This window comes from Larus michahellis, chromosome 1 (genome assembly GCF_964199755.1).
Source record: "Larus michahellis chromosome 1, bLarMic1.1, whole genome shotgun sequence".
NCBI lineage: Eukaryota > Metazoa > Chordata > Aves > Charadriiformes > Laridae > Larus > Larus michahellis.
Window position 1 is genome coordinate 52,930,642 of NC_133896.1, and position 24,501 is coordinate 52,955,142.

The 24,501-nt window shown below is 41.1% G+C and overlaps 1 protein-coding gene across 6 annotated transcripts in view; it reads left to right on the forward strand.

Moving 5' to 3' along the window:
- Window positions 1–24,130, forward strand: part of ANO4 (anoctamin 4) — a 201,939-nt gene extending 177,809 nt beyond the window's left edge. For 4 of the 6 annotated variants that reach the window (XM_074575917.1, XM_074575948.1, XM_074575955.1 and 1 more), the window contains 9 exons: window positions 984–1,095; window positions 2,157–2,214; window positions 4,877–4,974; window positions 8,855–8,997; window positions 10,036–10,188; window positions 11,890–12,037; window positions 14,437–14,556; window positions 17,612–17,717; window positions 20,572–21,690. In XM_074575917.1, coding sequence (XP_074432018.1) covers window positions 984–1,095; window positions 2,157–2,214; window positions 4,877–4,974; window positions 8,855–8,997; window positions 10,036–10,188; window positions 11,890–12,037; window positions 14,437–14,556; window positions 17,612–17,717; window positions 20,572–20,763 — 1,130 coding nt within the window. In that variant the 3' untranslated portion in view covers window positions 20,764–21,690. Of the gene's footprint in view, window positions 1–983; window positions 1,096–2,156; window positions 2,215–4,876; window positions 4,975–8,854; window positions 8,998–10,035; window positions 10,189–11,889; window positions 12,038–14,436; window positions 14,557–17,611; window positions 17,718–20,571; window positions 21,691–23,898 lie in introns of those variants that run through there. The other 2 variants (XM_074575938.1, XM_074575927.1) reach the window with 2 other exon arrangements.
- The last annotated feature ends 371 nt before the right edge of the window (window positions 24,131–24,501 follow it).

Here is a 24,501-nt window from a genome sequence, read left to right on the forward strand (position 1 = left end):
AAACTTGGGATTCTCGAAAGGTATTTCCAAATCACTAACACAGTAGTTGATTTATGGTCTGGTTTATGGTTTTGTTGATGCATCTATTTGAAATTTCCTCATGGGTAGGGTGGCTCTAATTAAAGAGAGTCTAGTTTATCATTGTTTCCGTACTTCCAGTACTTTAATCTGGAAGTAGTACGAGTACTACCATTATGCTACTCAGAGTCACCATTAATACCTCCACTTCTCCTCTGATTACTCCTGTTCACAGCAATGGTTGACTAATAAGCTCCTGCCAACTGAAAAGTAGTTCCAGGACATGGTATTTATATGTTGGCATAGGAGTTGTTTTGTTAAATTCTGTCTTGATATCTCTTTAGATGGAGATTAAAGGCCTACCTGAAGGGAAAAATATGTCTTCCCCTTTCCCATCTGCCTTACCCCATCCATTGCAAAATATTTTTTTTAGTCTTCTGCGATGAGCTCCCTGGGACAAAGAAAGGGAGTCACGCAGTAGCACTCCACTGATACCTGTGTAGAGTCCTTAGGTGCCAGCATGGTGGGCAAATCCATGAAACAGAATTCCAAGGAGGATTTACTCCAGTTCAGTGTGGCATCTCTAACAAAAAAGGCACTTACATTGCTTGTAGTGGGGTGCTTTCTGGCAATGTCATTATGGTAGGCTGCAGAAAAGGAGCCTGAGCCTGTAAAGCACACAGGAATCCAGGAGGGCTGTTTAATATACACATTATCTCAACCCCTTTCTTACAGTCTCCTGGGAATATACATATTCAGGTATCAGAAGAGATTTTTAAGAGTCTTTACAAGCTCGCTTGCTGTGTGCTGCTTTTGGATACAGTTTCTTCTGTCAGCTTATATGTTGAAATCAGCAGGCTAATTTACAAATACTTTCCCATTTCTGCTAGGTGCCTGCAGCCTTTGTGCCAAGAGAGATTGTTAATCTGATCAAACCTCTCAAACTGTGCTCTCTTTCTTCACAGAGCAGCCTCGTACTGAATCCGAGTGGGAGAACAGCTTCACTCTGAAAATGTTTCTTTTTCAGTTTGTCAATCTGAACAGTTCTACCTTTTATATAGCATTCTTCCTTGGAAGGTAGGATTGAGATCTGCATCCTCATATGTGCAAAATGAAGTAGAGAGAAGAAATACAATTGACTGTAATGAAACAAAATGGGACCATATTATCACACATCTCAAAATGCAAATTCCATACTAGCAAAGCAGGACAGATTGCAGTTTTACTTTCCTTTCAAAAGCCCAGAAACAGACATGTAGTTTTCATTTCCTAGCATCATATTGGCTCAATGCTAACTCTTAACAATTTCACTGCTGGGAACTGATGCATCCCACAATACTATACACACAGATCACTTCACCCTGTCTTTATGTGTGTGATTTGTACAGGTAAGTAAACGACTTAACACTGTGTCTTTTTCTTTAAGAACAGAACAGAATAGTACAGATTAAATTTCAGTTGGGAGGGATCTACAGTGATCATCTAGTCCAACTGCCTGAATACTTTGCTGCTTCTATTATATGATTTGAACCATTTAGAGGGAATTATGAGTTGTTTTTTTTCCACAGAAAATGAAATATATATATATTTGTATGTCTCTCTCTGCAAGTCCCCTAAAAGCAAGAGAGCTTTTGGGTAGAGAGAACTTGAGTAGAAGAATCCATCAGTATGGATTATTTGCATGTGGGAAGTTGTGGGAATCATTTTGGCAGAAAACGTGGGAGAATTGTAAGAAAATTATGTTTTCCTAATGAAAACTAACATTTTCACTGATTTCACAGAAAGGCAGATATCACAGCCCACATTATGGTGTAAGGAAATGGACTGGCATTTGAAAGCCCTTTTGCAAACTGATATAAACAATTTTATTCAGTTTTTCTCTTTTCTCTGCATATGCGGAATATCCAACAGCAGAGTATTTGGTATTGATATAAAACTAGAGGTAAAAATATACTTAGTCCTCCATGGCGATTATTCCAGGAATCCCCTGAAAGTTTTTTTTTTGCAGCATAATATCTTTTATAGTTATATCAATCACACTAAGATGACATTAGATTAAAACAACAGTGTGAGCTTTCTTCTGCTACTGTGAACAGACTGCTTATGCAACATAGTTGATGCGTATTCCTGTGTTAAAGATTTACAGGACACCCTGGTGCCTACTTAAGGCTGATAAACCGGTGGAGACTGGAAGAGGTGAGTGTTCACTAACTACACGCTGGTTTATCTGCTGCCCGCAGATGCAGTGAATGGAAGCAGGGGCAGACACATAACTGTCTAGGTATTTTTGAGTGTGTTATTGGGTTTTCAGTTGCTAACTGCACACTAGGGACACTCTACCATCTGCTACAAAAGTATCTACCTATTGATATATATGCCCTTTCCAGTGCTAGCAGTTTCAGTGTTTGCATCACATTCGGATAGTGGTATCAAATGGTTTAAACTTTACTCATATTTTTACGTTGGAAATATTTCATCCTTGATATGAATCAGTCAGATATGAATCTGATGACTTTTTTGCTTCTAAAAAACCTTTTACTCTCAGCTTCCCTAGCATTGCTGAACAGAGAGCTAAAATAATAAACTGATAACTTAAAAATCCAGACACATACAATGTGTTTGAAAATTGACCAAAGCAACTGAACAAACTTCCCAAAAGAGCTACTGGAATGATGTTCCATGTCTATAAAACCAAATGGATTTGGAGAGCAATGAGGGATTGGCTTTGCAAGTCGCTCAAGGGCCAATCCCAGTTTTTTGGCAAATACATTCAGAATTCAAAAATCATCTGACAGTTACTGGAGGTGAACAGCAGCAGATCCTTGATCAGTCATGTAGCTTCCAGTGCTGCTTTTTGCGCACTCAAATCCCATGGTTTCTTTCCTGCTTCACAGCTGAAAAACTGAAACAGCTCTGCAAATACATGACAAATGGCAAGTGGAAAATACAGGTCTTACATAGCCAACATGAATTTACAAACACTTCCAGATATATACGTATTTTGGTTAATAGACGTTATACAAACGCTAGGAAAAAAAAGGAATAATATTAAAAAGCCATCCTATTTCTGAAATAGTGAATTCTGTACATTCAGGGAAAAAAAATTGATAAATGGGCAGACAGAAATTTACTGAACATCCCTCCAAAGTCTGAGAGGGGCTGAGCTGACCTAACAGCTTGCTGCTGCCAAAAGAGGACAGTTCTGCTCTTCCTTTGAGCCTTTCCCCAGAAGTTTTCTCCTTCCTCTTCCGCTGCACTGGTGCTGTCTTGTCCAGCCTTGTGAGAAGCTTATTCAGTTCCTGCTATCAGCAGGAAAACTCTCTTTTTCTGGCTGAATTAGTTTTCTGATGAGTTACTGGGCTGAATCCTCTCACAGAGGCATTAGAGGACAGGGAAAGAACCTCAACTGCAGGAGCAGAGATGGGAGGAACAAAGAACAAGGTTTGGGAGGGAAAAGCAGCAGCAAGGTGTTACAGGTTGGGTCAGTTGCTGGTGGAAGCTACTATTAATAGTCCCTACTATTTTGGCTTTTTCAGAGAAAAAAAAAAAAGCCTAATAGTAAAAGAATTGTCTAATAAAAAAAAGTCTCAACTATATTGACCATATCTGTGCTAGGTCTTCTTAGGAGCATAATTTAGAATAAAATGCCCAGATACCCCTCCAATAGCCCTCTTTTAATCTGTTGAATGAAGGCAAGTGTAAGACATCTAATAACACGATATAGTCTAGTCCGGTGTCTGTGGGCATATTCCCGCAATTCATACATAGTGATTTTATGGTTGTAACATCACTGCTACTTCATTAATACTGTACCTACCTTTCTCAGGTTATTTTGGCTCGTGTGACTGATTCCTAAAAATGGAAGGATGATGATTTAATAATAATTCCAGAAAAGTTAATTTAAAAAAAAATAATAATTATCTGCCACCCTGTTAATCTAAAGAGAAGCTGAATGAGGTCAACACAAACCTCAACAGGGACCTAGGTTCTGAGCACTGTATAAATCAGTATGTATAAGAAATACACATCACATTTTGTTACAGGTGATAACTAATTTTTCCTCCCTAAAAGTTAAAGAGAAATAGTTCCAGTCCTATGCCAGTGATCTGTTCGACTTATCCAGAACACCCAGGATTTAACTATACAGCTTGGACTCTACTGTTTGGATCCTCAAAGACGATAGTGCAAAATTCTCTTTGAGGACAGAAAGCTTTTTGTCCTTTTCTGTTTCTTCCAATACTAGATGAAAAGTTGTGGAATTACCTGAATTTGTACTAGCTGAGCGTCTCTCCCAAAACCAGCACCACTTCTTCAAGGTCTGGACCCACTGCTAAAGCAAGCAAGGACTCAGCAAAAGACACCAAAAGCTGTTGTTCTTCAAAAAGAGAATAGCTGCACAGTCTGCTCAGTCATATACATTAAATAGTACTCAATAAACAGTATTAGTCCTATCGTCTAGGTATAAACTGTTTGCCTGTGCAGCCAGGAGGCATTTTCTGTTCATTCTTTGACTTGATGCACGTCAACCTCCCCAGAAGCTGTTAAAATCATTGGAGAAATTTGGTAGCCTTTGCCTCTGTCCCACCCACAGTTCCAAAACATGTTAGAAGCTCTAATGTGAAAACTGCATTGGTTTCAGCTGATTCTGACCTCTGCAGAGAATTAGATGATAAGCTTAAAAGGCTTGTGGTATGATACAGTCCCATATGCTCCCATGAGTTTATATCTGTATAAAAATGAGGAGAATGGCATTTAATTTCCTTTAAGTAATTTATCTAATAGCCATTTCTAGTCTTGAAGGGATGCTTTAAAACTCAGCATTATTTCTGTTTAACCTTTTGTATCTTTTTTTCTGTAGTGCCACCCTAGTGGATGCCTTATTGATCTCTGTATGCAAATGGGTATTATAATGGTGCTAAAGCAGACCTGGAATAATTTCATGGAACTGGGCTACCCGTAAGTATATATATTGCCTATGCCTCCATAGGTCACAGAAGAGTAGTTAATTTATGCTTTCCTTATGACCAGTTATATAAAAGCAAGATACAGTAGTCATTACAATAGAAAATCCCCCCTAGGATACAAAACTCTTAATATAAATTTCCAGACATATACAGATAGATGTTTTTTGGTGTTTCTTTTTTTTTTTTTCACATTGGACATAGTTTGCAAAAGTGAAAATGTAATATAACTATTAACAAATAAATATTATATTTGAAATACTTGATTTCATTAAATTGTGTTCCATGCTAAAACTCCTTGAAAATAACTGTAGGACTGCTGTATTCCTTACACAGGAAATATTATATTGTATGTATCATTTTTTAGCTATGCCAGTAAGTTCTAAATTGGATTTCTCCTTGCTGGGTGATAAAAGATGCCTGAAAGGGCAGGTATGAGCTGGAAAAAATGCGCTGCTGGCACATACGCTCTCAGAGACAGAAAAATGTACTGACTGGTATATAGACAAGTTCCCTGGTGATCTTCAGGGTATTATGGAGCTGTGCCCTAGCTAAAAAGATAGACGATTATTCATTTCCTATTGGTTCATTTCTTATTGATTGGTATTTAATGAGCACGTTTAATATGATTAATATTGACAGTTGATGCTAGAGATGGTGTGGCAGGTCATCAAGGGAAATTAGTAAGTGGGAAAATATAAGAGAGAGCTGACATTGTCAGAAAGTTTGCCCTTGCGAAGTTCAGAGGGATTTGCTTCGCTGCAGGATCCACAGCAGAGTTAGTGCAGAGTTCGGTCCCTCACCTGCAGAAACGTGTCGCGGCAGCGATTTCGGGCAGCCTCAGTGCTCATCACATCTAGCTGTAATGGGAACAGAGTAAATGATTTAAATGCACAGAGGAATTGGCAATCAAGGTACTCAAAGCTCGCTATCTCTCTCCATCTTCCAGGGTTTGCGCCTAGCCCGGCTTGCCAGGATTTTGCAGCTGGAGGAATTAGCTGGGGTGGGGAGGAGGGAACAGCAGCAGCAGTATTGATCCTTCTCTTTCCACTCCCTGCCTCTTTTGTCAGTTTTCATTACATCTTTCTGCTACCTGTTAATAGGGATTTCAAAACCTAATAAAGAGCACAGAAGGGGCTTAAAGAAGATGACAGAAGGAGATCGGGGAAGATTGTTTAAGAACAAGTGATTTAATAGGAATAAACTACTTCAGGTGAAGTCAGTCTCTTCACTTTAGAGTCACAACAAAAATCAGAACAAAAAACACACAGTCAGAACAATGTGAGATGCTTCAACTTACTCTGATGAGAGTTGTATTTTCTCTCCAAACCTTTCACCTTTCAGACCACCTTCTAGGCCTTAAATCATAGAATCATAGAATCATAGAATCTTCATGGTTGGAAAGGACCTTTGAGATCATCAAGTCCAACCATACACACAAAAAAAAAAAACCACAAAAAAACCCCAACAACCTACAATCTCTGCCCTTCAGAGCATGCCCTGAAGTGCCAAATCTAGACGTTTCTTAAATACCTCTGGGGATGGTGATTCAACCACCTCCCTGGGCAGGCTGTTCCAGTGCCTGACCACTCATTCAGTAAAGTAATTCTTCCTAATATCTAATCTAAACCTCCCCTGCCGCAACTTCAGACCATTACCTCTGGTCCTGTCATTATTCACCTGGGAGAAGAGGCCAACATCCACCTCTCTACACCTCTCTACAATGCCGCAGGCAAGCACATTTCCTTTTTGTGTGGAAAAAAAAACATCATCATTTCTGCTAAGAGCATGATCGGAGCCAACACCATGTGGATGGCCAGAGGATTTGGAGGCAATCCTGTAGTCTGTAGTAGAACATCACTGCACCTCCACCTGTGTGCTGGCTACTGCCTGACGAGACCCAGGCAGAGCCAGCACTGCGCAGTGCCAAAGCTGATAGCAGAGAATATTTCCCTGGGAGACAGCCCTAGAAGAGGAGAACCAGCAGCCTGTTTTGGAGAGTGGGTTTTTGCACCATTTCAGGGTGGCAGCCCAGCTCTGGTGCAGGCATGTGCTCCCACAGGGACCGCAGAGACACGCAGGAGAAGTCAGAAATGCCACCAGGTGTTCCTTGGCGACAGGAACCCCGCCACATGCCGTCACATCTCTCACTGATACATGTGGCGTTGGCTTGTCTTCTGAAATTTCTATCCGAGAGTTAAAAACTAGGTTTCAAAGATAACAAAGAAGAGGCCATGGGGTTTGTGTTAGAACACGGAATGTTTAGTGGATACATTTTTAATACAAACACTGGCATGTCAGAGTGGTGCTTCTGCTTCATACAATCACCACCTCGAAATCTCTGAGTGTGCCTCCATTCTCCTTTCCTGCCTAGATATATTTGCAAAGACTAAGAAACAAAGTATAAATTACTGCTTCATTTGGAGGTGGGAAACTGCAATTTCAAGTTGATGTTTTTCTTGAGGGAAAAACATGCATCCATATTAAAATGACATTACATTGCATTGTTCACATTTTGCTCACATGTAAATCAGAAAAAGGCATCTCTGACTTTTACTAGGGGCCTTTGGTATTTGTAACACTGGTTATGGTTTTCCTTTCTCACAAAGAAGGAAGTTAACTGGGATCTGTCTTGGCGTATTGGTTTCCCAGCCACCTCACCCCTCAATTTGCTGCCATTGCAGAAATTCAGTTCTCGGCCCTCCCACTTTCTCATCGCCAGGGCAGGAGAGGCAAAGTCCCAAAGGGTGTTACCGACTGCAGAGATGTGCCTTTAACTCTCCCATAATCACAACCGTGTCTCATTCACAAGAAAGGCCTTTTCCGCCTTTTTATGCACTAGTGGCTGGCTGCAAGCTGACAAAACCAATATTTTAATATTTTCTGTATTTCCAAATTTTGGCTTGAAGTTCATGCTTGTACCTCTAAATTTTTTTCTTGCACTTCTAAATTCTAGGTTCTTAATGTCCTGCACTCAGTTGAAACTCCACTTTAAGGAAGATAGAAAAAGCTATAACCTCTCTGGTAAATGGCCTGAACGGAAAAATCATCTCTAAGTCTTAAGAAAACATGCAATTCACCAGTTTTTGCTTTCTATGCTAACTGTAACTCATGTCCTTTGTTGGCCAAACCAGTGCAACTCCCTGACCTGGAGGAGCAAAGGTGTTAATTTCCGATGTGAACATTCATTTCCCTTATGGCTCAGTGCCTCACACGGTGCTCCTACACATGTTTTCTTAAGGAACAATGTGTTCCCTCTGAAGTCCAGTACAGCTCCCCCACTTCTTGAGGTGGAGATAGCTCTTACGTCAGCCATCATTTTTCTTGGCCATCATGTCTTGTCAGTAGTCTGCACATCTCTATCTGCCCTTTGTTCCTCTGAATGTCTGGCAGCAGACACCATTCAAGGTTGCGTTTTCCCTTCCAGGACTGCCTGGGGAATTTTACCCCTGCGCATTGTAGAGCCGTGTAGAGATGCCACGTCACACACAGGAAGCATTAACACTCTATTTACTGATTTCTCAATTAGAGCTCAGCGATCTCCACACAGCACTGCATTCTGCCATATAAACAGACCCTAAAGCGATTTGCCATTCTGTGTAGGGAAAAAGAAGGTAAATAAGTAATGAAAAGATGTCAAAATCCCTCTTCTATTTTAACCACATCTAGGTCTGAATTACAGTCCCTCAGCTCTATCTGTTTTCGTACCTATTGCACTGTGTCATCAGCCACGTGTATTACTAACGCGCTATTTTCCTGTGCATTGGGAAATTTATTTTGTAAGGTGTGTTGTGCACGCTTAGCCTCTTCCAGTTCTGTGATGAATAGCTAATAATAACCTTCACCTTCTTTCTTTAATTTATTTGAAAATGTAGGCTAATTCAAAACTGGTGGACCAGGAGAAAACTACGGCAAGAGTACGGCACACAGAGAAAAACAAGCTTCCCACAGTGGGAAAAGGACTACAATCTGCAACCTATGAATGCATATGGACTCTTTGATGAATACCTAGAAATGAGTATGGCACTGACCTTAGTTCTCTCTCTTTCACTAGATTCTAATGTTGTTGCTTTTCCGTTGTTGCGGGCTGGTGTGTTCTTTTAACTATTGCTGTACAAACCTGAAGAGGCCTCAAAATGGTTTTCATTCTCACAGGTCAGGTGAGGAAAGGGGGTGAATTTGTCAGAACCAAATCAAACCAGTGTGGCTAACCACACTGCTGCTGGTGGGTAACCTTGCACCAATGAAACACTTCTCATTCTGGCTTTGTGTGGGGAAGGCATTTTTTCCTAAACCAGAGCGCACCTCTTCACCTGTATACATTTCTGAAGAACTTTGCTGTTATTTACTAAAGGATCTTCCCTTGGGCTTTTATTTTTAAACTGCGTGGCACAGTCCCGTATGCTTGTTTGTGTTTATAATTCACTATAATGTATAACCTCACATTTACAAAGTGGACGGCTGTCAAAAGGCATTGTTCTATCCAGAGGAGAGGGGAAGATAACCGATCAAAGAAATGTTAAAGAACAAGAATTCTTGCCCTATGTGACTGAACTGTGTATGCCACGGTTGTGTTTTTCTTTTCTCCCTCACACAATTCTTTTCAAATTAATGGGAAATTTAGCAGTCTGAAAACTTGCCTCCAGAAACTTAACACAAAATTTCAAACCGCTGCCCATCTGTACTATAAAAAGGAATGTCAGCCCTAATCTTTGCAGGTACTCAGAGATCCTAGTTGATGCTGAATAAAAATGTCCCTTTCTAAAAGCACAGTTTGTCCACCTCCAAACTTCTTTCCAAATTACAAAAGCTAGATGTTGCCGTCCATCCTGCAGACAGATGTGTATTTGTTCTTGTCATCCTTGCTCTGAACTTTCGGCAAGGAATCGCTGTACAAGTGTCACTACACTATTGTATGGTACAGCATAATACGAAATCTTTGTATATTTATACATAATGATTTATACATAATGTTTGTATGCATATATTATTTGGTCTTAGAACTTGGGATTAGATCTTAACAGTTTACACTGTGATCTTTCCTTTTTTTCCCTAGTTCTTCAGTTTGGGTTCACAACCATATTTGTGGCAGCTTTTCCACTGGCACCGCTTCTGGCCTTACTTAACAATATTATTGAAATTCGGCTTGATGCGTACAAATTTGTTACCCAGTGGCGAAGACCTTTAGCTTCAAGAGCCAAAGATATAGGTGAGCTTTTTGTATGTGTGTTTGCCACATGTGTGTGTCATTTTTAAGGCAAAGCATTGACCACTTCATGTAAGGGCAGATTAAGGTATTTTCAGTCATCTTCCCTATTAACAACACATAATTTGATCGTTCCAAAAAACTTCAAGTATCCGATGCCAATCTACTAATGCAATTAATAACCTATATTCGAAGGTGTCTTTTCATAATTTTCTGGGTGACTTAACAGCCAAGATGTTTTAACGAAGTGATCGGTGTTCTCTGCAGGTTTTTCCGTGTGTCAGACACACTGTGTGAACACATGCCACTGCTCAGATTGAATATAATAACCAGGCAGAGCAGCTGAAACATGAAAGTCAAGTTAAAGCAGCCACCATCCTGTAAGGGACCTTGTGTGTTTTCTATTTACCTGGCCAAACCCAAGCTCCCCTGTGATTCAGTGGCAATGCCCACCAGGTCCCTGTTGGGTCAGAAAGGGTGGGTCTAGATCCCAAGAGACGACTTGCTCTCAGTGAGGCACACCTACATTGCTAAACAGAGGGCTCACATAACTTTGAGGTCACCCAGCCACACGCTACTGCAAGGGCTCTCTGAACATATTTTGACTATAGAACTCTTCTGTCCTTGCAATGTGCAAAAGCAGAACACCTTTAGGAAGGACTCTGTAAAACAAAGTCATCTGCCCAATGCTGAATCCCTGGTGTCTTTGGAGGGTTAAATAGGACACATTGCTGTCCATCTGCATTGCAAAAAACCAGTAGCCCCCACCATGAAATAGCAGAAGCCCAGGCTTTGTGTTCTCAGAATGGTCCACCACGTACCTAAAGCCTGTGTCTGAGTAAAGCTTTGTTTGTGAACAGTGTGGATCTATGAGTTTAGGTACAAGCCTGGACATCAGCCAGTACACAGCATACACTGCAGACATACTTCCTGAAAAAAAAGTTATAATATAATGTTAAAGCAGAGAAAAATAGATAATTTTTTTCAGGCTGATTCAGGTGTGATTTCTCAAAACAGGTTGCATTTGCTCCCTATTCAGCAGAGTTTTCAGAGACAGCTTGACGCCTCACTGAAATCAACGGATGTCTCTAACTTTCTCCTTTGGTGTGGTTCTCAGTGATGGTCCCCATGACCAGAGTTGCTGTGTGCCTGAACCACAAGCTCTGTCAGATGGTTGAGGATGGGCCAAAAAAGCCCAGCTGATGGCTAGGGGCTGTGCCATTGTACAGCATTAGCATTCCAGGAAGATTTTGATGCTGATAGGTACGTGCTGACCAGCTGTGCATGAGTTACACACAAGGCCCCTGTGAAAGAAAGATCATGGATTGTTTATATTCATGGCTGCCCTGGCAGACCCTCCTCAAAGGCTGGATAGCCATCATTGTAACCAGGGAGGCTTACAGTGTTTCTTAAAACTGCCAACATGGGTGTGTGGCTTGGAGAAGCCAAGGCCTCCATGAGCATTTTTGCAGCTTCCTTGAGATTATTTGCAGATAAGCAGAATTCGCACTCAGTGGGAACAGGAATCTGGTCCGCTGAGGTCCTGCTGTTCAATAAGAAAAATTATTTTTACTCAGTAACTCTTGGGTAGAAACTACATTGAAAGACCTTGGCTGGTGGGGACAACTGCTTCAGAGCATGCAGTATCTCAGGCACTTTGGTTCTTGTTTTTCCTGGAGCTAACATACTCTCCTTGTTGAACAGGAATCTGGTACGGGATCCTGGAAGGCATTGGAATTCTTTCTGTTATTACAAATGCATTTGTTATAGCTGTGACATCAGATTTCATCCCTCGCCTTGTTTATGCTTACAAATATGGACCTTGTGCTGGCCAAGGAGAAGCTGGACAAAAGTAAGCTTTTCTTTGGGAAAACAGATGCGCATGAAAATCACTTACTACTTGAATAGATACAGCAGTACTGTCTGTGTACGTTCTGATTCCACTAACCCAAATTCATTGCTTATGCCTAGGTAACAGAATATCAGCCACAGATATCGATGCTTTGCATGTTCACAGAGTGGGTTGCTGAGTGACTATAATTTATGACATTAATTCAAGGAAAACATGGCAGAGCTGTTACAGAGATTTGGTGTGTGTAACAGTATGCTGCACAAGCTGCACTTCCCAGCTGGTGTACTGGGATATAACCCTTTTCTCATTCTGAAGTGATACTGATACTTGTCAGTTACAGATTTAATGACCATTTTAAACTTATTCACCAGGCTTTTTATCCTGATATAGTATTCAGCATGTATTGCTCAAAAAAGTAGTGTCTAACAAGAGGAAGCAATTCCCAACTAATAAATCAAGATATACTTACAGAGCAAAGTAATTTGTTTTTCTTCTAAAACTAGAGTGCTCAGATTAAATCTTTCAGGAGATATTTGTGAACTGAATCCCTGCTGCCTAAGTGGATTTTCTTTCAGTGTTGCTAAACACTGAGATTATATTAGCGTGTGCACACCACCAGCAAGTATGAGTATAGCTGCTACGTGACAACTTGTGAAATCCAGGCTGTTGGACTCAGGGCAGGTCACTGAATCCAGCTGAACACAAATAGACACGGTTCGCAAATGATCTCCCGGCAGCTCCATTAGCAAGGACCCTACTGTTCAAAGAACCCCCAGCTAAACAGTAGGCAGTGACAGAGAGCTTACATTCTGCTATTAGACATATGGCAGATTGATTTTTCTTCCCTGCTACAGAAAGCGAGTTCTTCTGTTGCTGCTTTTTTGCTGTCTTTTGGTTGTCAATACTGTTTAATCACACTGACAGAAGAAGGGAAGCCGGCGTGGCAGCTCCTGATTAGCAGTGCTGCTAACTTGCTGTCCTGCAAGAAGTTAGGCATTTAGTCAGTGCCAGGAGAAATGTTCCATTTATTTTCATGAAGAGTTAAATTCCCTTCACGAGTAGCGTGTTTGGTCTGGTGCCAGTTGTTCCTGAGCATGTGCCTCTGCTTGTGCCATTATGAGGATCCATAGGACTTTGAGGCACTGTCAGCAACTTTCCTTGCTACTGATTTTCTCAGGACCACCATGCATGGAAAAAACACCACCTTTAGAAATTTTATTTTTGTGCAGACTCCAGCATAACTCACGGGCTTTGAAACTGGTTCTGTGCGGGGAAAGTAGCTTGACTCACAGAGGAAGCTCATCATCTTTTCACAAACCTCTTGTACAGTGTTTTCACACTTCTCCTGCTTTTCTGAGTGAATTTCTAGATTAGACCATCAGACAGTAATCGTTTGAAGGAGTCAACTTGGATCAAAACAATTTATGTCACCATTCTGGATACTGTTATTAATAAGTACTATTACAAAAGCAGGAAGCAATTCAAAATTCCACAGGAATATTGAATTTTCTCAAATTCAGGAGTCAAGAACATCTGCTGTTGAATAACTTAAATTAGAGAGGTGCTTTTTTCTTTCAAAAAACACCTGCAGGTATTAGATCCATATGACACCCAGTGATACTAGAAAAATGTATTGTAATTAAATTAAGTTCCAAATGCAATTAGTATGGAGATTTTGAGACAAAGCTAGATGGCGTTTAAATGTAATTTCTCAAAGACTGTAAATTCCATAGTTTAAAAAAATCAACCAACCCTTACTGTGCATTATACTCTGCACCAAGCTGAGCTGTGCCTGGACTTACCTGTGCTTGGACAATGCAGGATGAACAGCACAATGCACTTGCCATGTATCTCTTCAGCTTTATTAACACCAAACATGAGCCTTCTAGTGAGTCCTGCAGCCCTTTGTCAGGCGACATACATTCTCCTACTCAGTGTTCTCCAAACTCTACTTGACCCTCCCAGTGCTCAACCACCCTGTGAGTACTGAGGTTTTATGTAAAAAGCTGTTCTAAGCGTATTGCCTTTCCATCTGATTTAATGTCCCTTTGTGCTAGTACCACAAGGGTAACAGTGGGAATATACTGATTATCTTCCTAGTGCTACTCATTATTTTCTCTGCCTCTATTGTGTCACCTTTTAGGTGACTTTTCTTTCCAAAAGTAACCGGTCCCAGTCTTCACCATTTCTTCTCCCACAGAAGTCTACCATTGCTTCACTTTTATTGTCCATCTGACCTGCTTGAGCATTTTTTATATTGCCTCAACATCTCTTTCAACTATTAATAAGCATCACAGTTATACCGTGGATTTCGTGAAACCCAGAGAACATCCTCTTGGGTACAATAATTAATGGAAAAACCTTGCTGTGTCCTGACTACAGGATTTTTTCCCCTCTAGGTGTATGGTTGGTTATGTTAATGCCAGTTTATCAGTATTTCTGGTGTCTGACTTTGAAAACCGTTCAGAGCCAACATCAAATGGAAGTGAATTCTCTGGTTCACCATTAAAATATTGCAGGTAAGTATTGGATCCAACTACCTCTCTGCTTTAAGACATTGCAAGGGAGAAGCATCATGGTAAATTTGGGGTTGGAACTAATTTTCAGAACTTAAAAAACAGTAATGAAAAGAATTAACTGTGCTATTCAGGGACATGCTCATGGTACTGCTTGGCTGTTACCTGCATGATTCCTTCCTTAGATACAGGAGAAGCCAAAAAGTGAATATCTGGCAGGTGTTCCTAATGCAGGATTTCTGTGGTGTCATGGCTTGAATCAAACACAACCATCATGAAGAAATATGGTATCAAAGGGCCAATAATAGGTGACTGATTATTTAGGTACCAGTAAGATGAAACTGTAATCAGATTATATCAGAGGACATGCACAAGGAAGTCCAGGTTGCACAGGAGTGACCACACCGAGTTATTTCACAGGTCTGCCAGGCATAAACAGGGTCTGTCCTAAGCTACCTTTACGAAACCTCAAATCCAGCACTTCCTAATTGCTGAGTGGTTAATGTGTTTATATCGTTGCTTACAGGCGTAATTATAAGTAATAATCATATACTTGTGGTTTGAATAAAAATAAAATGAGCAGTTCATTATCTGTATGTCTTTGTCCTCAGACAACCGATTGGAGAAATCGCAGTCTGAGACTAGTGTGTAATGACGGATTTGCACCTGATTGATTTTAGTAGTCCAAAGAATCAAGAATCTATGTAAAAGTCTTAAATGGGGTCCCAACCAAAAATACCAAACAACAAATACAGCTACCATTTTTTTTATTGCAACATTGGTTTACAAGCATGAGCCCTGGCAGATGCAGATACACTTAATCCCAGTACTTTTCACTGTGAAGAATTGAAATATCCTTTCATGAGTGCCAAAAGAACAAAAGATACTCTGTGATACAGCAAAAGTCAGTGATGCTTTGTAATATTGTGCATTTTTACTAATAATAAGAAGTTTGAGTGGTATAGCATAATGAACAGGGTGGGTGGCATTAATGCTTTTTTTAAAGTAACTGATATTCAAGACTATTGCAACTTATTCGGCAGAAAGAATATCCCAATGTTGAATCCATAGGTAACATTTTCTGTGGAGCAGAACCATGTCGAGAATAATCCATTTCTCATAGTTTGCCGTAGCACCGTTTAATAATGTTTTGTAATTGTGATCATTCTCTTCCCCCTCTTTAATTCCTTTCTTCCCTAACTTCAAGCATGAGGTTGCTGCTACTTAAAGCCGATGGTGGAAATCCCATCAATGAAAAAAGTTGTCCCCTCAATATCCCATAAACAGAATACTATTAAAACTGGTGCCATAAATCTCCAGAAGATAAATCTGTTCTTTTGGGGGACACTGAATTGTTATGTATATCTACCCTTGAAAGAAAACGAACATCTTCCTTTCTTTAGCTGAGTTTATCAGCTACTTAACCCACCTGAATTCTGCTAAAACATCAGTCATTTTAATTGCACTTCAAGCCAGATATTGATAGTGAGGTAAGGAAATATTACGTTCTAGTGTGCAATAGTGTGGGCATTTTTCCAGGAAGGCAGTCTGTCTGAACAAAAGACAGTGGCCATATTCAGTTAACTTCTGCTCGCCTGCGACCCAGATGGTGCCGCGCTATTCTGGTTGTTTATAAAAGTTTTCCCCGTTTCTCCGTGTGTAGTGCAAACTCTACTGACTTGGGACTTGGTCCAGGGACTTCTGTTTTCAGGATGCTTAGGATATTGTGAAACATCCTGAACTATGAAGTCAGCATGCTGCTTGCAGAAGGGAAGATCATCTCAGTTTTAAGAACTTGCACTAGATACTGCAATTTAAGGGAGGTTTGTTGCTGACTAAGGTGTCGAGACACAGTTTATTTCATTTTGTGTAGCACCCTCCGCAACCTAAGAAGGTGAACTTTCAGGGAGCAATACAGATTATCATAGATATGAAATAACTGTTTATTTCTTTTGCCCATGTGAGTTTTCTTTAGTTGTTTAAATCTAACTTAGAGATCAAGCTTAAGTGTATTATTTACTATGGTATTTTCAGTATTTTTTATAATGGGCTTTCTGTCCCATCTAGGAAACAGATTAAGAAGAAAACAATTTTTACACTACTTTTGAATTTAGTTTCTGCAATAGTATTTTGGAATTAACATACTGCCAGTAGAAATGGACTCCAGAACGTGTGACTTAAGCAGATTTGTGATTTGTTAATGTAGTTTCGGAGTCTTCCTGGATCCAGCGTTCCCAATAGATATTTCCAGTTGCTTTATAGAGACCTAAAGTCTTTAGAGAAACATCCTGTGAGGTGAGACACTAGATCCCTTTCTTACACAGCCCTTGCCTTGTTGGTATACCAAGGCTCCACTAAAGTCAGGATGAGTCATGCTTTACACCGGGCATGGCCAGCTAATTGACCAAGGGCCAGTGGAGCCCATGAGGTGGTTTTATATGGATTTTGGGAGGGCTGTCAGGCTGGCAAAATTGGGTACATTTATTGTTTTAAAATGAACTTTTGGGAAAGTTCATTTTGGGAAAGTAGTGGGAAGAAAGTGGCCCTCATAACAGCAGAGCATCCCATCCTGCTCCATGTTCTGAGGAGGTTCCTGCAAGGCACATGTCGTGCTGCCAAGGGAGCTGCTGTAGGGTCAAACCGCTGGTGCTGAGCACCCAACATCCTCTGTATTTGCTTCAGCAGTTTCACTTCAAACGGGCACTGCCCCGGTCCTTTGCAATGAATTTCCTTTAGCAGCTGGAGCGCGAAGTGCACTCCTGGAGTGCATCTTACCGTTAGGTTTCATCTGAAAGTGAACCCATTTGGGTGAACCAAAGCATGGCAAGCAGAGGTGATCAGGACACTTGCTTCGAAAGCATGCGCCTGATCGGAAATAACACACTAGTGTAGGCCCAGCCTAAGAAGCACGCAGGCTTGTGGTAACTCGTACGGTCGGAACTGAGATCATTTTGGTGCAGAAAATGCAATGATCGAGAGCAGCTGGGTTTCGGTTTTGCCTTCCTCCCAGGCAGCAGGGCAGGACCTGGCTAACTACCACACTCTGCTTGTCTTTCAGGTACAGGGACTACCGAGACCCTCCTCACTCCCCAGTGCCCTACGGCTACACGCTGCAGTTCTGGCATGTCTTAGCAGCACGGTTGGCTTTCATTATTGTATTTGAGGTCAGTGACCATTCAGGTGGCAAGTCTGTTTGTTTCTCCGTTTTAACAAAAACAAGAAAATGAAACAAATGTCCCTTTGAAGCCTTTTCATTGGGCTGATTTATGGTGGCAGCTGCTGAGATTTTTGTGTTAGTTTCTGCTGTTTATATTGTGCTTTGTATTCTCAGATCTGTTTTCTGAACAGTCACAGGTATTTAGGTCTTAACAAAAAGGGGAACACAGCACTTTGAAAGCTCTAACAGTGACTTGGAAAGAGGGGGAATAAATGAAGCTTTTATTTACTTCCTGAGTTTTGGCATTCGTATCCTGGCTAGGCTGGGAAGCCACATGCTAACTAGTGAGGAAGGAGTGAAGAAACAGGAGAAGAAAGATTAAATCTGAACTGAAAAATTAAAATGATTTAACTTACAGTATTTACACATCTAGCTTTTTTCTCTATTTTTTTAGTACCATTCACTTCCCCACAATGATTAGCACCACAAAGATGATGACAATGAAAAGGATTCGATACCTTTGCCAATGTTCATAATATTAGTACTTACTGTCAGTATCTCAGAAATCTTTAAGACAACCAGAGAAGATAATACCATCTTCACACGACCGGTAGTCCCATGCTGACTTTGAAAAAGAGAGACAGGAGGGTAGGTAAATAGGATGAGATCATTTGAAAAACAAAATGCAGTTCTTAATGCCTGAATTTCAGGTGCCTGAATATCCCTGCCAGAAACCAGGGCCTTAGCATCTCTCCAGCACAAGCAGTTTGAAATGCCTTTTACACTGTGAAGAAGCCAAATAGGGAACAAATGATTTTTAAAAACTCTTTACGCAATCCTCTGCTCTGAAATCATAGCAACAGAACATCCAACACAGATATGGAAGCCGTAATCACCGTTAAGTTATTGGCATATTGTTCATGAGCACATACTGCATTTCTGGCTCACAGTACTGTGTAAATTCAATCTGAACTGAGCTTTCGAAGCACCTCCTTGGATCACAGAAACATTTGAGTTAGAGGAGAGGTGATGGGGAAACATTGTCTAGATTGTTTCTTGCATAGAGATGTCTTGGTGGCTCAGCAGAAGCACGAAGGTCTGCAGTGAATTGCCCCTGACTGTCATTTTCAGCCCTTCCCAGGCAAAGGGGGAACATGACACTGCAGGCTGGGCTCTCTCCTTCCTCCACGCTGGGCTAACTAATGAGGGGTTGGTCCTAAGGAGATCAGCTCTTCCATCATCTCTGCCATACTCAGGGCAACATTAAGGGAAAGAAAAAAAGAAAAAAAGATTTGACAGAGGCCTGCTGGGCTTGATCTCTTCTTTGTTTCTTGAGCTGTCGGTACTGAGAGCCAGGGTATCTATCTCCAAAAAGGACTACAAGAATGGCCTTGGCAGGTCCCCCTAAGCGGTTTTAAGGTTGAAGAGAGCCTGGCTGCTGGATACACACTTGGCATCTCGGCAGCATGGCATAAGGGCAAAGATAACCAACGCAAGAAAAATCAGCCCTGCTGAAGTCTCAGTGCCCAGCCAAATTAGTGACCAGCTGTGGAACAGCTTCTTGTGTCTGCCCAATACTTGCACGAGAGAATTGACTTTGCTTTGCCCCAGCCAGAGTCATAGGCTGGCTCATAGGTGTCTCCCTCAACAGGAGCCACTGTTTACTGGCACTGCAAACTGTTTCCTTAACTATATCTATGAAACGAAAGCAGTAATTGCAGCAGAAACCATGACTGTCTTTCTCTGTGGAGAACACTAATGGGTGTATTGTGATTGCTACAGCAATTGCAGCAAAAGATGGCACTAAGAGATAAGTGATTCAAGGTAGGTTTTTTCATAAATTAAGTAACTACCCAAGCTCAGACGCCTTTTTGTCACTGAGGAAGTGGGTATGGTTATTTTGGCTATCTTGACCTCCCTCAAAACCGAACACAAGTATTTCGAATGACTGCAAAAGGAATTATTTGTCCAGGCTAAACCGAGCATTCAATTACATCCTGACAGAAGCAGCTGTTTCTCTTTTTTTTAGGTTTGGCAAAAACCCCAGCAATAAAAATATTGTGGGTTTATTTCACATGAGGGAAGAATAAGTGGGAAAACATGTTACATTTTCTTTTCAGTGGCTCTCAAAGTAAGAGTTCTGCTTGGAGAAGAAGAAATACCTTTATTTCTCCAATCTGGAATGAATGTCCTTTCTGAGATGGAGGATTTTTCTGTTTCTCTGCTCCTCCTCTGAAGTGGAGTGAGTAAATCTCCAAGCAGCATCTTTGATCAGACAAAAAAGGACACTCAAGCAACCCTCCCCCATCACACTCAGGCTTTGCCGTGGCATGCCTAAAACGTGAGGGACAAAGGATCAGTTACCTCATATTTAATTGTGATATTTAGTAAATGGCAATATGACTTTGGATGAGAGACGCAGCATAAGAAAAAATGTTTTGTTTTGCATAGGTAATTCATCGTTTCCAATACTGATGCAAGGGTTTTCTCGTAACGGGGAAGTACTATATCATTTGATCCTCCTCTTCCTGCAGCACAATCCACTAACACCAGGCTCTGCCCAAGCAACCTTACAGCAAAGCTTGGCCTCAGGGCTTTGAGCACACAGGTCATACAACAGTTTTGAGGCTTTGTTTGAACGCAGCTGCTCTTAACCTTTGCTGAGACCCATACTCCACTCCCTTTGGATGGAGTTTTTGTGGGGGAAAATCTTTGTGGTTTGGTTTCTTCAAATTTAGTAGTATATTTAGTTCTAACACAGCATCTTTTTGTGGATTGGAAGGAGAGGATTTTCAGAAGATACAGAAAGTACTTGTTTTCTTGCTAAGATTTTCATTTTTCATCCCTTTTTGTTTTCACAGCACCTTGTCTTTTGCATAAAGCACCTGATTTCCTACTTAATCCCAGATCTCCCAAAAGATCTGAGAGATCGGATGAGGAGAGAAAAGTACCTGATTCAGGAAATGATGTATGAAGCTGAACTGGAACGTCTGCAGAAAGAGCGGAAGGAAAGGAAGAAGAACGGAAAATCTTATCACAATGAGTGGCCATGACGGGGTGAGGAAGAAACTGCTTAAAAGAAGATAGGAATTCTGTTTATACAAATTTCCTGGTTTTCTACAGTGGAAAGTGCACTGAAAGGAATAGTCAGTCGATGCTGTGTGCACTTTGCACGTGTGCACCCATGTTTAAGAGGGTGCATATTGTCATAAGCCTTTTGAAATTAGCGGTCTTGCAAGACTTAGTCTTCTCCAGAGCTAATGTCAGCATGAGCAGATCAGACCAATGCTTAAGTCTCTGCACTCTTTCCAGGAAGTTCCCAGGCCCTGACTTAAATTCAAGGCCCTGAACTTCAAAGCGGTATATATCTTACAGTGCTTTACAGAACTCAGTGATCTTATGGCTCGTTCTCATGACAAAGTTGCTACTTCATAACCAGTGACTGCGCGTTAGCAACACGGCAGTACCTGTCCACGTGTGCGGCCACCACCTGCAGCACGTGCGTGGCAACGTTGCCCTCTTCCACAGTGGACTAAACTGTGTTAGCTTGCATTTACCGTGGGTTAAGGTCACATATGTGGACCATTTCCATTACTCCAACAATACTGAAGTATTTTTTAGGAGGAGATGCTTGATCATGAGTCTAATCAACTGGTCTAGCAACGCTGAAAAATTTAGGTGTGCAGAAGTGCTGACAGGTAGACAAGCATCTAAATGTGGCCAGAGGTATCTAACTGTAGGGTCATTTATTTGAAAATGATACTGTGAAAAGTTGGTAATACGTTTTAAAGATTTGAACCGTGCCTTTTTAGCTATAGGACTGTCTGGGCCCTGAAGGAAACAAATCAGGCTAGGGCATCTTGCCCAGAATGGCCTGTGTATTTGTGTTGCAAGATCACATTGAGACCTCGTTAGGAATTAGGGTGTATGATACACATAACAGAAGACGGACTGTGTCTTAAAGACTTATCTGCATAAGTAAAACCAAAAAAAAAAAACAATGGATGAACAAGGTCAGCAGAGCGAAAGAACACAGTCATCCAGAATGCCTACACTTGTAACATTTTCTTTATTCATCCTTCCGTTATCTATGAAGGGGTGGAGGGGAAAAATAAAACAACAGACTGTAGTACGAAATAGCTTGAAATCCTTCATGCAGAGCAATTCTACACAGGCTGCGGAATTAGATTTGCGCAAAATGGGCGACTGTCTGTATCCTTTTGCAAATTCTTTAGCATTAAGAAATTAAAAATTTCCCAGATTGTTAACCCAAAATAGGGGAGCTGTAGGTCTGAAGACTGCAGGAGTGTTGGATGGAGCGACATGAATCAAAACGCTGAGTGTTTTGAAAGCTCTACCACCTCTTGCCTCAAAGTGATAACACTGAAATTCTTGCAGAATGTGCAGTGGCATAATCAGCCACAATACGAAGAAAGAAGTTGAAAAGCCAAGACTCTAAGAAACCAAGCGGCCTGTTTCCTGGTGAAGATACAGCTAGATACAAAATACTACATCTGATCCATTTCCTTAGCCCTTTTCCAAATAACTGGAACTCCATAAAAATTATAGTTTTCTCAGAAATCTTAGGAATTGTGACCTTGTTAGTTGAAGATATTTAAGAGAGAGGAAAATTCAGCAAGTTGTTTCTACAAGTTCTCCTGGAAATCATTCGATAGTGATAGCAGGGCTAGCATTTGCCCTTCTGGACAGACCACACAATGCAAGACCCTATGGATGGATGCCTCAACCTCCACAAGACATCAGGACTACTTGCACCAAGAATCCATATTGCCAAATTAGATCTGTTAACTTCCTTCCACTGCAAGGGAGAACTGCTATTTCTGTGTCGGGGGGGAAGGTTTTAATGAAAGGTAATATGGCTTGAGGAAGGAGAGGGGTGGAAGAAAATGTGTGCACCCTCATCTCTGTAGCTACTGTCTGCCTACACTTTGCTTCCTCGCAGCAAGGAACCTCCTCCAGTAGTCACCCATCAGCCTACATGAAGGGGATAAATGTCACAGCAGCTCCCATTTCTCAGGTGCTCCTGGCCCAGGCCTAAAGGCCCCGTGAGGCAACATAAGCACTGAAGAAATTTCAGGATTGATCTGTTCTCTGTTGACTTGGTGCCAAACTGAGCGGGGAACACGACTAGTGGTTGCGGGGTGTATCATGCCTGCCTAAGGAGGAAGTGAACTTGTTCATCTTTGCTTCAGCTTACAGCCGCTGTGGACACAGCCCATGTGGGCAGTGGAGAAATGGGGGTATTTCTGTCTCTGTAAATAGGGGGTGGGGATCAGGCCATGTCATCCTCTGATACACGCATTCCAGAGGGGTTAGTATTTGCTATCCACCACCTATGGGCGTGTGCAGCACTTGCAGTCTGGGGACTCTCGGGCAGGATCGCTGTGCAAAATCACATTCAGACCAACTTCACATGAGCGATTGGATTAGTTTGCATACCCTCTGTTTAATATCTAAAACAACAGATGAAAAAAGCTTAAAAACTCTTTGCTAAGTAGTAAAGCGAGACACGAGTCATGCGTAAAATCAGTGTCACCCATATGAGTGCGAACCTTTGCAAACTCCTGCAGTAAGATACAGCTTTGTCAATAGAGATATCAATAACTTCCGAGAACTGAGCTGAAACCTCGTAGAATATAAACTCACTTCCGCTCCAGAGGAACTACCGCAATATAATGTGCCAAAACAAATAAAGTGCAGCAGAAACACAATAGGCAATAATTGCTTTTGAGACTAGTTCTCAACACGGCTACATTATGCTGAATTTTCATGACAACATGTTGCTAGAAGTCGTGTCCCGTTCTGCTCTAAATGAGAACATGAGTTGGCTGCTTCCCAAGCTTGTGCTGCTGAGATGATGCTGAAAAGGGCATCTGACCTGCCAGGCAGACCCCGAGCACGTTTCTGTCGCTTAACGTTGACCAGTCAACCCACCGAGGTTTCTGTGCTGCTGGTCTGCAGAATAGATTTCCCTTGAGTCCTTCAAAGCTATACAGCAGAACACTCAGGACAGATGACCCCGTTTTATTTATTTCATTAACCAGGAAAATATAATACAAATAATAGGCTAATAATAATAAAAAATGGAATTTTACTGGTCTCTAGGTAGCAAATTTATGCCATTCCCTTCTTTCTGATCTGATGATGGGTTTTGTTTAAACCTCCAGGTGACCGTCCTATATGTTGTTTACTTATTCCAGCTCCACAAGAGCACTACCTTCAAGGGAATGAGAAAAAATGCAACCTCAATGCATGCCACAGACATTTTACATAGCAAGCAGGACAGCACACATCAAAGGATTTACTGTGAAATCATCTTGCAATCAGCATAGGATTGATCTCCATAGACCACCCTTGACAGCAAGCATGTACTTCATGAGCAGTTACACGCCAGTTTTTAAAACCAAGGAAAAAAAAATATTGTATATTGGGACTGTTTTTCAGCCTGTTTGCTACATTTTTTGCATTCCGTCCCATGTTGGTTTTACAGATCTTAGAATAAAAAACGTAAATGAACAACCTGGACACTCTGACAACAGAAAAAGCCTAGGTATAGAACATCATCTGCGTTCAAGCCACCAAATACTGCAACAGAAACCCTGTTTACAAATCAGTTCTTTTTTATTTTAAATCTTTCTGAGGGGAGTTATGTTATTTACCATATATATAATATATATATATAAAAAGTATATAGAGAGATTGTTTATTTGTAAATAGAAAAATCCTATGGAGAAGAATGTCAAGTTTTCACACTTTAAAAAAAATCATTA